Genomic DNA, 16,134 nt, shown 5'->3' with positions numbered 1-16,134 from the left:
TTGTGATATTAACTAGATTCCAGATGCCAGTTGGGGAACGTGTGCTTAGTAAGATAAACTCTTGCAGATAATCAATGGGTAATGGTGCCATATAACTATGCTTCACTTCCGTCTCTGGGGTGGATCCAAAACTGTCCTATGGCAGAGATGACGAACTGTGAGGAGTCTCCAGTCCAAGCTTTAGCCTGGGAGCAGTCCCAGGAGTATCTTGTGGAGGTCTCCCTCCTGTTTGGGATTCCCATGTAGGAAATGTACCAGGTATTAGCACAATGTGGATTAGATGGCAAAAGACATCAGGGAGAACCAGCTGATCACCCTGGCCTCATCCCACCTAACCACCCATCCAGCTGTCCCACTGTTATCCTTTCAGCACCCATGGGCCAGTTGCTTGGAGAGGTCTGCACAGCCAGACCAAACCTACTGGTGAGTTGCAGCACAGTGCCAGGCCTAATGATCTTGCTCATTCAAAACAGTCAGAAACACCAAGAGACCTGCTTTGTGCCAGAACCACAACACAGAAAATTTCCTCTTGTAAGTTCCTGGTATATGGCAACCCAAAGCCTTGGAAAGCAAGCTGGGGGTGGGGGTGGGGGGCACTGTAATAGACTCAGAGACTGTGGGCTAGGCAGGGGCAGCCTGTGGGTCACTGTGCATACTGCATACTCAGAAGGGGTGAGGGAGTCAATGGAGACTTATCTAGAAACCTCTCTTGGCCCATGAGGAAACTTGAGGGGGTTTCAGTCCCTAGGCAAGTAATTCAGTTAATTGTACACTCAACTGTGTCCCTCCCCACAGGGGTTATTACCCTTCCACCTCCTCCATTCCAGCACAGTGAGACAGCATAGCTCAGCACTGCACCGCACCCCCACAAATAGCAGTTATCCCATGAGAGGCCAGAGGGGCTGCAAAATGATGAAAGCCAGATTTGTTTGACCTTTGGAGCAGCCCCTCCTATCTGCCCCCACATCTTAGCTGTCAATCCAACACTGTCTTCTGTCCAACTGCTGGCTTGCAGGACTGTCCCCATATCCCACATCTCAGCTGTTCTCCTGTCACCTGTCCCCATCCATAGTCGTTTCACAGACATGTCTGTGGGAACTAGTGCTCCACCTCTTCATGTGCCAATCACTGGACAACAGGACCATGCAACCCCTGACTCCATCAAAGACACTTTTCTCCCTTCAGCACTGCTTTTGGGAGTGCTGGCACATGCTCCTAATCCCCAGCTACCTCCCTCTACCCTTTAGGGCACTAGGAAATTTTTCTTTGGGAAAAAGGAGGCAACAGGAAAAATAAAAGTGCCCTTTAACCAAAGTCTTAGCAGATTTAAGCAAAGCAGGAAGACTTAACTTGAAAAAAGTTCTTACAACAGTCGGTGCTTGCTTGTGAAGCCATTATTAAACTGTCATTTCCCCTTCCACCTTAGTCATCTAATTCTTTGGCTTCACTCTTCCTGGAGATGTAAATGAACAGAAACCATGAACAGCAGACCCACAGAAGTCACCCCTTCTCCCTCAACCAATTGCTCCAACAGCTGGATATACTCTTGTAAAAGATGGGGACAGTAACAGACTGGGGCAAATCATGCATTTTATAGCGCGCAGTTGAAACCAGTAATCTGGTCATTCAGCCCCTTGCAGTAGCACTTAGAAGGATCCACCACTGAAGCTGGATATTTTAAGGTCCAAGAAGGGACAAGAAGAGAGGATTTTATAGAGCAGCAGTTGGCACAAGTATCGTGTGGGGAGGCACAAATGCTTTAGGAGGCTGGTGCCAGCAAACAGAGAACCATTTTGGAGGCAGGAGTCAAAGCTGCACAGTATTGCTGGGCTTGTCTTTCCAGGAAGGAATCAACAGAGCCCAGGGTGAGGTATTCTAACTTTGTAAGACAGTAGCCTTGCTCTGATGTTGACGGACAACTCTTTCCTCTCCAAGGGGCCCTGAAACTCATTTGATCCTTCCCGGAAGCAAAGATGTGAGGCAGGACTATTTGCTTCAGCAGGATGAGCACAGGCTAAAAGATTTTTCTTAGTTCTAGCATCAAGTTGGTTGCAGCTGGCTCATATTAACAGCAGGAGGCTTGCATCAACAAAAATGACAGCCTGCAAACTTGGGTTGATTGTCAGTAGCATCACGGCTTGGGAGCCAAAAGGAGCCCCAGACTCTTTTCAATTCATCCATGAAAAACATGGAGAGAGACTTGCAGCAGTTCAAGTGAGGGACATCTTCTTTAGGTTGACCCTACAGCCATGGATCACCAAAGGCAGTCCATGTGTCTAGGGCAAGCCGTTAGAGATTGACAGGAACTCCCTGTGCAAGAGCTTTTAGGCAGGTTTAGTAATCCTCCTAGGAACCTGCAGCAAGTGTGAAGAGGATCCCAAGACGGAATGTAGAAACTTGTTTGAGCCTTCACCACTTCTTATCACCAAGTCTCACAAATTTAAGGATGATTCTTTGTTTATTGTCAACAGCTGACAGGCCAGGAGAGGGTGGAAAGCATGGGCAGCAACATGAAAACATCTGTGCGAGCTGAAAAACAGATCCAGTATACCTTGTGGTGCTGCTCCACAAAGAGTTTCAAGGGCAAAGAGATAGTAGGTGTCTATTCTGTGCTTGCACTGAGAAGGCAATACCCATGAAACTAGCCAGCCTTGCAATAGCAGGAACCACTGAGCAAAAGCCTGGGAAACAAATACTTGGAAGGTTATGCCATTTCCACTTGGCTCCAGGGACATGAGAAAGGCAGGGATGCTATTTACTACCCTCTACCTATGGGACAGTGCAATAGCACTGGCTCTGGAACATTTTGATATACTTTAACTGGGAGGTGCTAGAATGTATGCATGATGAGGATTCATTTCAAATTACCACTTCAAATTAGAGCTGGATTTGAAGCATTTCATGTGTATATTTCACAACTCACACTAGAATTTAAGTCTTTTCAACTAGATGAGGGTATGTTGGGGCCTTTTCTAGTCAAGAGTAGTGTTTCTCCCAAATTCAGAATATGCTCTTTCTACACCCTACATCCAGGTAGATAGTAGGCTGGGTGTGGGTGCAGGGAAGCCCCTTTGCACCAAGTTATGTCTGCCAGAAAAGGCAGAGTCTTTGGAGGGAATAGAAAGAGTCAGCTCTGGGTCCCCAAACTGGTTTGCTCAGGTGAGAGCAATCTCATAGCATTCTTGCCTGATCTTAAGTACACAAGGGGGTAAAAGTGCTAGAGAAAAAGCACAGAGCAAACTCTCAGACCACCAAATGAGAAAGACGCCTCAAATGAACCCTGGACCTTTATCACTGCAGACACTTTCAGTTTTTATTCTGGGGCCCACATGCTAATTCAGGCTGGTTGCAGCTCCCATCTTCCTCCAGTTGACCTTTTTTTCCCCAGTTGTTCATTCAATACATTGGGAGGCAGCTTCTCTCGTTATGAAGAGGTAGACTGTAAACTTACTGCAACTGGCTGGTAGCAAGGGGCCCACTGCTCCTTGTTTCACCTCCTTAAAGAACACAGCAGCAATGGTTTTCCCCAAAACAGTTATTAACCCAGAACTATTTCCTCTCTCCCAACAGCTCTGCCTCTACTATTCCCTACGCCTCCATTACAACAACCCCTAGACCCTGGAAAGGCTATGCAACAGAACAATATTTAGCTAGGCCCATGAAGGGCAGTGTTTGGCACTGGTCCAAATGGATTCCCACCACTGAATGGACAATAAACCTCAGGATTCATGCAAAATTATTACCATGGCTATAGTCTGAAATGCTGGGAGAAATGTGCAGGAGGCCACATGTCCCACAAAACTCAGATATTTTACTACACTAATGATTCCAATAGGAATGATTCCGGTCCTACACATAGTGAAAGCTGGGTAAAATCTGATTTCAGAAACACTATTCAGATCTAATTTTCTTCTGCAATTGAACTGAACATTTTATATTTCTCCATGTATGTTTTAAGGCTGCTCACATCTGAAATATAAGAATGGGGCCTGTGTGAATTAACTGATTTTTACTAACAAATACTGAATATAAATAAACAATGCCAGATGATTTAAAGCTAAAATGAATGTTTACCAGCCAACTTGACACACTGTTTATTTGCATAGCTGGCCTATAGTCTTCAGAAATGTCAGAGAAGGATTAGACAGAGTATTATACAGTTACTATTCAAATCTGAAGCAATTCACATGAAGAGAATTCAATGGAATGAGACACTAATAGAGAACGGCATTACTGTATTCAAAAGTACTCTCTCAGACCACATCTCATTCTTCAAGGAAAAGAACCCTGAGAAATTTACTCCATATGAAGCAGCTGTCCAACTACTGGTGAGAGTATTTTCCATAGACAGTGTCTTTGTAGGAAATAGGTATCAGTGGCATAAACCATGGCTTGATAAGGGTGGGTACCTCTGAAACTAAAGATACTTGAGCAGAAACCTTGGAAAAGCAGAAGTCCAAAAATGATGGTTGTAATCTTCAACAGACTGAGACAATTAAAACAAATTAAAAAAAAAAAACTAATAGGAAAAAAACACAAGAAACAACATCAAATGAGGATCTGGGAGGGACTTGTAACTCCAGGGAATAATCATGATAATAGAGGTTTATGACAGATTATAGCAAAAGGGACAAAAATATTTAGTTTAATTCCTGATGCATAGACCCCTGAAGATACATGCATGTTATTTTTTTAAAATAAGTTTAACAACTTACATGCAGCTGATAGGGAAGCTAATGGTTGCTTGTTGAATCAACTTTCAGCTGTCCAAACAAAAAGATTATCTTACTTTTGAATCTCAAGTTAGAACATTTATATCCCTACTGAGAAATGAAAAGGGTCACTGGCTTTATTTTCTTCCCACAGAAATCATCAAGTGATATTTGCTGGTATGACCAATTCTGACAAAAAATTTGAGTACCACTAAATGTTTTAAAATGGTGATATCATCATTTTGGGCTTTTCTGCATTCCAGACAAAATATTCAGAAGACATTTAATATTTTCAACTTCAAATGTGGATTTCTGAAAACAATGTTTTGGGAGAAGAGAAGGCTGGTTTCAAAGAGGGCTATTCTTGTATGGCCCACTTATTAGCTGTATTATTTGGCACCTAAAGACACAAAAAAGCAAAATAATTCATATGTAAGCTTTGTAGATTTAAAGGGAGCCTTTGACTGCAGTAACAAAAATGGCCCCCAGCCTCAGCCTGTAGCTTCAGACCACCCTGCTCTGCCCTGCGCAAATCTGAGGGCACCCCCTCGCCCCCATGGTCCGTGCAGTGGCAGGAGCTGCTCTCCCCTCCCTTCCCTGCGCCTCTGGATGAGCTGCGGGACTATCCCGTGCCCCGCCTGGCAGCACCTACCTCAGCCTTACCCACTCACTCCCTTGCCACAGTGGGGCCATTGATCTGCACCCCATGTTCCTTTCTTCCCCCCTCCCCATGCACCACAAGAGGTTTACCAGCTGCACACAGCTATCCAAGCTGCCAGGCTGTACTCTTTGCTGACTACGTGCTGTGGTGCAGCTGCGCGCACGCGTGGGCATTTATCATCCAAATTAAAATCGGCCATATCAGGCTGATTTCCAATATAGTCAAATTTCTTTTTATCGGTGCCAATCTGATATTGGACCTATGTATTGGTGCACCTCAAGGTATGACAAGAGTGTTTGCTCACTCCTTTACTTTTTAATCTCTTTCAGTAATTTAAAACATGCGCTAACAGGGAATCAATCCTATGCCCCCATGATACTGAACTACCCTGTTCCTGTTTTATGCAGATAATACGCTATTAGGCTCCTCCTACACCAGCTTCTATGGCTGTGACCCCACAGCTGAAGGAGCTCAATGGAGGCAGTGCAGGGAACGCTGCCCCTGCTGTGTGCTCTGTAGCCAGTGTGGGTTACAGGGCTCACAGGTGGGGCAGCACCAGGAATGCTGCCCCCACTGAGCATCACTGGCTGTGGTGTTTGCAGGAGCGGCAGCAATGAGTGCTGCTGCCACTGCAAGCCTTGTTTCCAGTGTCACTGTTCTACACTCCTTAGGCACAGGTGCATTATTTACAGAAAGAATAAGGGTGAAAAAAAAATCAAAACAGAATGGTCCCTGGATTTATTTTACTGTCATACATTGTTCCATGTTATCTATTTTTCCTGTACCATTATATACTACTATGCTTTAACTAGCAGAATATATATTCTTACTCTTTTTGCTAAAAGCATACAATATGTTACATCATTTTATTATTATATTATATACAATTTTACTGTTCATTTCATGGTACTGTTTAAACAAAAGCTGTAAATGCAGAAACTGAAATACAGTAAAACAGCTTAAGGAAATATACATAGAAACCCAGTATTTTTTCCTGGAAGGGGTGCAAAACACAAGCAAGTGAACAGTAGCCTCTAGGCATGTTTTCAGAATTGCTCGTTATTGCTGTGCTAATTCACAATATCTGAGAACTGGTCTCAGCAACCAGAATTAATCATATGAATGACTAAACGGCAAGTTATTTAAAAGCTAGTACTAAAAAGGAAAGGTAAAAATTAGGTACTGAGTCAGGGTTCTCTGTTTATGTTACTTTCATGTCGGAGAATGGTAATGTCATGTTTGCTTTCTTATTTGTCCTTTACTGAATTTGACAAATGTTAGCCACACACATTTTTATAATTTTATTCCTGGAAAAGAATATTACCTCTTTTAAATTGGTATGTCTGGGCTCACTTTATTCTTTGCAACTTGCTTCACAGTAATTAACAGAATAATGGACTGGGTGGTCACTGGTCAGCACTTCTGAAATTCAGACTACTTAAGACATTGGTAGCTCTTTATATTTTAAAATGTCAGAGTCTATGCTGATGCACATTTCAAAAAGCAGTAATTAACAGAGAAGTATTAAAAGTTTGTCCAGTGCTGCCATCTTTAATGCTATTTGTGACTCCGAACTCACAGAACATCTTTCAGAGAGCAAACCTTGAATGCTAGAATGCTTTAAAAAACATTATACTGTAGATTTTCTATTTTTATAGATGAATCAGTCCTGATGTATGCAATGCTAGGGTAAATATATTTTTCAAATACTTTGTGTTTCTAGTTTGATTGCTTTCGTTTTGCATAACAGACTAGCAAAAACAACATTCAAGGTAAAAACTTTAGATTCCAAGTTTACTATACTTTCCACTTCAACACTTCAGTGCATAAAATACATGAAAATTACTTCAAGTATAAGCAGAAGACAAGCTATGAATTAATATCAAATTTGAAAGAAGTTATGAATTGCATTAACTTATTTTACTTATGTCATGGATACTTCCCATAAATAAAAGCTACCATACATTGTTTAAAGACCAATCCAATTAAATGCACATCAATATACTGCATTTGCACAGACATTTAAAGACTCTTACCACAAAAGTGAAAGTTGAGACAGGCAATACCTTTCTCACAGTTGAAAAGTGATTCTCTTACCATGCTCATCTGTTTTACTAGTTAACCACCTCAAGCCACCTTCATTAAATCAATTCTGGTAAGTAAGAAGTAAATACAAGCTATTCAAAATGATTAAAATTCGTTTTTAGACGTGGAAATCTCAGTGCAGAGGCAGACAGGTGAAATGAGGGGAAAAAGAAATATCTCAGTAGTCAGTTACATACTCATTAACAGCAACAATCAGTTCTGCTCCACAAACATATCTTATACAGTTAACATTTTAAATACGGATTTCAGTGCTAAATCGTAAGTGGGCACTGCTTAAACCAGACTGCGGCTCAAAGGAAGACTAAGGACACAGAATATCAAATTCATTGTGCCTGTACCTCCCTAAGGCACCTCATTTTAATGGAGGAGTTATTAGAGAAAATAAAGGTTAATTAATCCTTGATGTTTTCAGAATAAACCTAGAACACCAGCGCTAAAACACTTCTCATGATTCGTCTACATTTATACAGAAACATGTTAATAAAACAGCTCTCCCAAAACTGTGGTCGAAAACGTGACTAAAATGGCATTTACATGTACACATCAGCTTGTATATAATCAAGTTCGCTTTATTTTAGCTACCACTAGCCTTTTAACACTCACTGAAGTGAAGAAGAGCTAAGTTACTCCACTTTACATTTAATCAAGTAAGCCACGTTCTATTTAAAGAGTATCTTGCAATAGGCGATGCTGAAAGCAGACATTTAGTTTCAGTTCCCTTTTAGAGCAGTGAAAGTTAAAGAAGTCTTGCTTGTACTTGTAAACTGAAAGAATGAGGTGGAGAAAAGTATAGAATCACAAACGTTTTCCAGAGGCCATTATGACCTTAACAGTATTAAGAGTAAAGCTGCAATCAGATTTTTTAAAAGACCACGGAATCCTCATCTTCAGCATGTAAGAGATGAAGACAAACCTCTTTATTGGCTTACCAGTGGAAATTCATTGTCAAAGGTAACGACCACTACTAGGCTTTTAATCTATGTGCACAGTTCTATCGGGAATGCCATGTAATATATGCCAGTCTACAGGTAGACAGAAATGTAATCCATTTTAAAGTCAGATTTTAAATTATGCTTCTCTTCTGCATAATTTCACCTTTCTATATATATATATATGTGTGTGTGTGTGTGTGTGTGTGTACACACACACACACACACACACACACACACACACACACTTTCTGCAATATTGGTTTAATTTCATGAAGTACTTTTAAAAGAGTAGTTCAGAATTTAAATTTATTTTTTTACATGGAATACTGGAATACTTTACCTTGAAAAAAACCCTACAACTATAGATTGTCATTTTCCAGATTTCATTTTCTTATCCATCCCTCTTTTTATCATAATTAGACAGTTCAGTAACCAAAACACATCCTCCATACTAATCAGTATCTACACAGTTTTAAGCAACATTTTGAAGCAATGTTGAGTAAATAATTTTAGTGAGCTGTAAAACAGCCACATGCAGTGTATACTGTACAACAACAGCTCCAAACCCCTTGTAAAAACCTAACATTCCTTCTTCTCGTTTTATACTATTGATACAGTCTCTCATTCCCTCATACTGAGTATTGATCGGCAGCACTTCATAGCCAAGGTCTGTATTGTCTATTATTGTGCGTGTTCCTTGAATGTGAAGACGGTGTAAAACTGTCTCCAGGGGGTAAAGCATGACATCAGCACAAAGGCTGGCAGCAAAGCTAGCAATAAGTTCTGGAAAATACGCGTCCAACATGCTCTGCACAGAATTGGAGGTCTCAGTTGGAAGGCTGTGGGAATTTTCTCTTTTGAGGACAAACAAGACAAACTTTTGGATGACTGAACTGATGATGTAGTGAAGGACTCCATGTAGAACAGTTGGAAAGGTCAAGACCACAAGTGGAAGGAGCCGTTTGCTATGAGGCACTCCCATACCCACCACTCTGCCAATCCCTTCTTTGACACAATCCAGAATTCCGGGATTATCTCGAATGATTTCGCTCTACAACAAAATGCAACAGTTTAAATTAGCATTTGCACTTCTTGATTGTGAAACAGGCATGTCCACCAATTATCAAAACAGGATTTTTTTCATCTCTACTAAATAATCACCTGCTGCAGTCTTGGTATGCTCATATATACATGGAATTCTTTGGCTGCTAGCAGACATTAATTTAGTTGTGCGACTGAAATCTGGTTAATTTTATCCCAAATCCCAACCCCCAGCCTCTAACGAAAATAGAATCACACATCTTGCCATGGGAGAAGTGCAGGAAGGATAGGAGAGTCTGGGGATTTGAGATAAAATTCTTTAGATTCCCATTTCACACACACTGCAGAGAGACCAATCCAAAAGCGAAGAGTCAAAGGAGTGAAGTTGAAGACAAACATAAAAAGGGGAAGCAAGAAAGTTCATGGTCATCATAAATCCAGCCTTCAACATCTGTCTGGACCATCCAAGCCCACAATATACCCTTTGCTTCCAGGAACTGAGTGGCCACCTTTTCTGTTGAGCAAAGTAACATCTGGGATTGGGTGAGAATAGTGTACTGAATGTTTCTCGCTCTCTGAATATATATTAACTGCTAAGGTAATACTTGTACTAATAATGTTAGACTTTGATTTTAGGACACCGGAGTTGTCTGCACTCATATTTCATTTTCCATTTAAGAGATAATTGTACTTTAATGATCCCTAAGCACTATCTGGTGGACAGCAGTGCTAACAAGAGCAATAAGCCAAACACACTAGCTCCCTTTTTGATGGCTGCACAGATGCAGCACTTTATATCACAGTAACTCCAATCAAGGACCTGTTATAATTTCCCTGGGAAATCATTATGCATAAATGTTGTCTGATTGGAGTCAAGCCCTACTTGTTGAAAGGCAGCATACTGAAATTAACATTACACTTTTTAAATTCCAGGATAATGTCAGTCACTAAGAAAATGAAACGAGATCTGTTATAACAGTACACATTGAAAATAGTGATGCCACAAGGATAAACTTTCAGTCTTCAAGAAAGACTTTTTTTTCATCTTAATACCTTACAATGGAAATTCAAATTTCTTAGAAGGCAGGAAAGATCTCATACCTTTAAAAAATGTCTTGCTGATGTTCAGTTTAGGAAGTAATGCTACCCTACCTGCACAATACTAGCATTTTGTGTGTAAAGTCAAGAGTGCCATCATGTGGTTTGAAATGGTAAAAACTAGTAATTTCTCCAAATCACAGATTATTTCCCTTTATGCCAGGGGTATCAGAGTTCAGTCAGTTAGGTGGCTACATTCCCTGCTTTTCAGGTGCTGCAGGCTGCACTCCAGCAATACCATAGGCAGAGTCCCCAGAGCTGCAGTCAGTGATCTGGCCGTAGCGGTCAAACTTCCCAGAGCAGCAGCCAGCACTGTGCTCAGATTCCTTACCACCATGGTCAGAGCTTTAGCTCTAGCCATGGTGGCCAAGCTCCCTGGGGCAGCAGTCAATGGCACCATAAGGAGGAACCTTGCTACAAGGGTCAGAGTAGGTTTACAAGTCAGCAGGCTGGATGACTTGGCTCTGCAGGCCATATATTTGACAGCCCTACTTTAAGCCATACAAGTAGTCATTTTGGCTGAAGAAACTTGTTGAAAATAACACTTTTGAACAGCTTATTTTCGCTGTGTAAAAAACAGACACTCGCTAAAAGCTGAAATTGAAAATCAATCAGTACCACAATCTATCATTTTCATGTGCCAGTGCACCTCTCAGAAGAGAGCTCAGGCTAATGGTTTGTTTTTTTTTTCTGTCAGGCCACATCCCAGTTCTGACTGAACTTCTGATTGAAGTTCTGTAAAATGTTGACAAAAGTTCAGAACTTCAGTTTCACTGTAATAGGAAACCTGACTACATTATAATAGTTATTCCCAGGAGAAGAGACAAGAGTTTTAAAGAGTGGATTACTTGCTTATGTTCTGAAATATTCTAAGCGTGGTTAAACAAGGTGAGGCTCAACAACCTTGAAAACAGACACTGGAAAATACTGGTTTAATGAATACACACAACACCAATGAGTTCAGGGAAATGTAGTATTAGGAAAGAAGTAAATCATCTTCTAAGAAGAAAGTGTGAATTAGTATACACACAAGATGCATCAGTACCTATTGAGCATGGCAGTTAGGGGTACAATCTGTGAATCAGAATTTCCTGGACCTAAGATGCTGGATACTGCAAGTGAGAAAGGAACAGTGGAAAAAAATCCATGTTCACTCTCCCTTTCAGCATCCACTCTGCCCCATGTGACACAGGATAAGATGGACCTATGGTCCCACCTTATGAACAACAGTTCTTATCCCCTATTTTTAATTCCGATACCCATGTTTCACTTTCCCTGTAATGTTCACTGCTACCCAGCTCATCTGTTTAACCTCTATTCTTTAGACAATAGATGGGAATGGGAACTTAGAAGAAAAGGAGACTAGACTAAGATACTCTGTATTACTTATTGGGTGTTTGCATGCAGGTTGTCTGCTTTCTTTGAGTCTAGAGAGACTTGATCTTGGTACAAAAGTTATGGAGAGGTGCCTGAAGTCTAGGAAGGTTGAGAACCACTGGTCTAGTACAGCAGGTAATGAACCTACCTGGTTTCCTATTTCAAAAAAACTAAGTTAATTATTACAGTGCTTACCTCCTTGCAGAGGAGCTGGCAGTGGACATGGCACAGTGGCCAGGCAACATCGATCCAGAGCCCGCACTTATCTTTTTATACCTGCTGCCTCTCACCTTGCAGCACACCAGGGTGCCCCAGAACCCTGGCTGAGAATCACTGCACTAGGCTGCTGTGAGCAAATTCAATTGTTGAATCTCATACACTTCCAAACTACTGGGTCAGAGTGAAGTTGCTGTTCTCCACTGTTTCAAATTCTGGAATTCCAGGACGCAGCCATGTACCAATACTCTTCCTTCGGATGCAAAACACCTCCAAGCCACCTACCCAGTAACTGAGACCTCATGAATTTTCTTCCCACTTAAACAGGCTCCATAAGGGTTCCATCTAGGGTGCGCTTATAACTTAACACCTCACGAAAGCAAGAGACACAAGCTTAAAAATCTAGTTTGGGGGGGGGAAAAAAAATCAAAAAAAAAAAATCACAGTGGTTAAGAATGTGAGGTGTGAAAACAGAACAAGTCCCAGAACACATCTTCTCCTCTTATGATCTTACTCCTCCTGCTACTCTAAAATTGATTGCTTGCTCATCCAGGCAAGGCAGAGCTCCTTTTGCTTCCTGTCCCCTGCAAGTCCTTCTCACATGCACAATTTGTTCAGCCCTGCATAAAGCATAAAATCACTCTTTGGGCCCTCATCCAAGGTACGTGCTCAGAGTGAGAAGCTATCGATCCAGCCATGAGTCCTTTCTGTAGTTTAGATAGTCTGCACAAAACGCATGCATAGTGAAAAAAGTCTCAGGAGAGGAAACAGTTTGATTTTCTCCAGATAAACAAACCAAGAGTATTAGTAATTCAGTGAGAAGTCAAAGCACTTTCTTGAGCAGGACAGCTGTCCAGAATGCTATGCAACAGTTTCCTTTTGGATATTATCAAGGTTTATGCGATCTGGACAATATTTTCATATTTTCATACACAAAACAAGATAGGGTTGGCAACTGGGCACAGGCACACCCTACTTAAATCCAAGAAGAAAAATCAACACTGACAAGTACAAAGTGATGCACCTGGGGAGGAACAACCAGCACCATACCTACAGGTTGGGGAACTCCCTTCTTGTCAGTACAGAGGCAGAAAAGGATGCCGGCAGTGTGGGGATGCAGTCAGGAAGGCCAACCACACCTTGTCATGCATCCACAGATGCATCTCAAGCAGGTCCAAGGAGGTGATCCTTCCCCTCTATGAGACACTGGTCAGGCTGCAGCTGGAGTACTGCATCCAGTTCTGGGCGCTGCACTTCAAGAGGGATGTGAACAACATGGAGAGTCCAGAAGAGGGCCACTCGGATGATCAGGGGGCAGCAGGGCAGGCCCTATGAGGAGAGGCTAAGGGACCTGAACCTGTTCAGCCTCTACAAGAGAAGGCTGAGGGGGGGATCTAGTAGCCTGTTACAAACTAGTCAGAGGGGACAAGCAGGCATTGGGGAAGTCCCTGTTCCCCCGAGCACTACTAGGAGTGACCAGAAATAATGGTCACAAGCTGGCAGAGGGCAGATTTAGGCTGGATATCAGGGCGACTAGGATCTGGAACCAACTTCCAAGAGAAGTGGTGCTAGCTCCTACCCTGGGGGTGTTTAAGAGGAGGCTGGATGAACACCTTGTTGGGGTCGTTTGACCCTGGTACTCTTTCCTGCCATGGCAGGGGGTCGGACTCGATGAACTGCTCAGGTCCCTTCCGACCCTAGAAACTATGAAGAATAACATTCCAAACTAAATTTGACATAATGATTTCATCTGTAAAGTCATAAGGCTTCCTAACGCTGGCTCTGGGAACAGGAAGTGCATATCACAACTGGCAGCCTTCAACTCTAGACTACACTGCTCCTTGTCCCCAAGATTTCAGTTTTGGAAAACAGAACAGAAGTATTTTGCTTTGAAATGTCATGCGATTACCAAAGAAACTGTCTCAGAAACATTCATGTCCTGAGCTTTTAATGCTTTAGACAGAATCATTGGTACCTTGGACCAACCAACAAGCCAGTAGATAAGGAACTTAAAACAAGCTGTTATATTGCTTGCAATGGTCTATTCTGCTTAATAATAAAATTATACTTTTGATATGAGCTAAAGCAGGGGTGTCAAATATATGGCCTGCAGGCCAGATTCAGCCCACAGAGCCTCTTTACTTGGCCCACCACGCTACTGGAGGGCACTAGAAGTTGGGCCTGTTCACCCAATTGTAACCCATGCTGCTGCAGTTCCTGCATCACCCCCCACAGTGACCACTGTAGCAGCTGTCATGCCCTGGATTCAATCTGGCCCTCAAGGAGCCCTAAGTAAGTTTGACACTCCTGATCCAAAGCTATCAAATGCGCTTCAGGTATGACTCAAAACAACCCACTAAGCTGTTCTCCCTAGAAGAAAGCAAGACTGAATTTCCAGACTAGGTGCAGATGGTCTGATAAAAGCTACATCTCAAGAGAGAAAATAAGCAGCAAAGACCGAGGCTAAGTCATTGCAAGTGTGACTGGAAAATTACTTGTCAGTTTGGCCCAACGAAGTCCCATTAGTCAAACTAAAATCTCTTTATTTTGTCAGGTTACTTAGCAGATAGTTTGAGGCACATATGGTGGTTGAGAAGAATATTTTTATTTTGGTTGGCAATTAAAAAATTGTGAAGTGATATTCGTTCGCTAGATAAACCATGCTTGCATTTATAGTTTTTTTCTTTCTTCTTTACAGTTTCCTAGCACCGAGACCCATAGAAAGAGCAGGCATTTTATTTCTTTAAATGAATCTGAAAAACTAAATCAGACTATGAAAGGAAAACCAACAGTCTGATGGAAGATAGCATATAAGAGCAATGGAATATAAGTGATTAGCATTTTAGGAATGATTTTTAGCTCATTAGATTTGAAGCCTTCACACACTCCCACTCTGTGTCATCAAGTCTCATTGTTAGAGGAATTATATTTTCTCCCTATTTCTTCTTGGCCTCTTGAAGGCTCAGTTCAAGTATAGTACTAAAATTATGTGATTGAATGAAGCTGCATGCTTAGTTACTTTTTAATTAAAATATAACACTGGTGCTTAGATGCATCTAAATTGAGTTAAAAAAATACAATTTCAGTAGTGTTGTACCATGGAGGAACTTGTACAAACTACACACACACACTTCACTCTCCTTAAATAAACTGTCATTTGTGATCAGAGAAACAGTATCTTTTAATAAGCAATAAACGGAGATATAGTAACTTTACCTGCACAGTTTCAATCAGGCTTGCAGAATAAAATGGCATCGCTACCACATAACTTAAGCTGAAAAAAAATAACAAGACTATTAATTGTATGAATTACGTTAACATTAAACTGCTGGCAATATTTCCAGATGAGGATACATTTGGCTGCTAAATATCTTTTAAATTAGTCAATGGCTCATACTTACAAAAACTAGTTACTAAGACTAAATAAACTATAATTTATTTCTAAAGCAACTATTAAAAGGTCAAAATAAATGTCAGCCTGAAGCTCAGTAAAGTGCCAGACATGTTATTTTAACAGCACTACAGAGTTTGTAGTAGTGGCTGTCGTGGCAGTGGCAGATACAGGTAAAGCACCAGCACCATTCAAGTTTAATACTCCCCAAGCTTTGAAGTGGCTATGGGACAGGAGGTAGTGGCGCAGTGGAGTGCTGCCATGATGGCAGGGACACGAGGGACAGAGCCCTGGAGGTGGTGGCAACAGAGTGGATGGAACAGGATAGGTGGGGATGGGCCTCATCCCCTTTCTGCCCTGCTCCCTGCAGGTGGCAAAGATGGGCTGGGGAGGCCACCAAAGCTGGCCTCACCACCCCCCCTGCTCCTTGGAGGTGGCAGCAGCAACGTGGGGGGGGGGGAAGCACGGTTGGGACACTGTGGGGTGAGAGGGGAGAAGAGGCCACCAGCACTGGCCTTGGCCCGCCCCTCTCCTCTTTCATCATTGCTGCCTGCAGGGCTGACATGTGCCAATGTGGCGGGGGGAGGAGCGCCCACCACG

General features: G+C 42.0%; 1 protein-coding gene across 1 annotated transcript in view; it reads right to left on the bottom strand.

The window, feature by feature from the left end:
* Window positions 1-8,617: 8,617 nt before the first annotated feature.
* Window positions 8,618-16,134, bottom strand: part of SLC25A46 (solute carrier family 25 member 46) — a 29,998-nt gene continuing 22,481 nt past the window's right edge. Inside the window, exons 7-8 of the mRNA XM_019532472.1 lie at window positions 15,360-15,417; window positions 8,618-9,462 (exon numbers count right to left, since the gene is read on the bottom strand). Of these exons, the coding sequence (XP_019388017.1) occupies window positions 8,884-9,462; window positions 15,360-15,417 (637 nt within the window). The 3' untranslated portion in view covers window positions 8,618-8,883. The remainder of the gene's footprint in view (window positions 9,463-15,359; window positions 15,418-16,134) is intronic.

The sequence above is a fragment of the Crocodylus porosus genome, unplaced genomic scaffold, assembly GCF_001723895.1.
Source record: "Crocodylus porosus isolate Cpor-Errol unplaced genomic scaffold, CroPor_comp1, whole genome shotgun sequence".
NCBI classification, from domain to species: Eukaryota; Metazoa; Chordata; order Crocodylia; family Crocodylidae; genus Crocodylus; species Crocodylus porosus.
The sequence above is the reverse complement of the archived record's forward strand: the minus strand, read 5'-3'. Positions and strand labels throughout refer to the sequence as shown.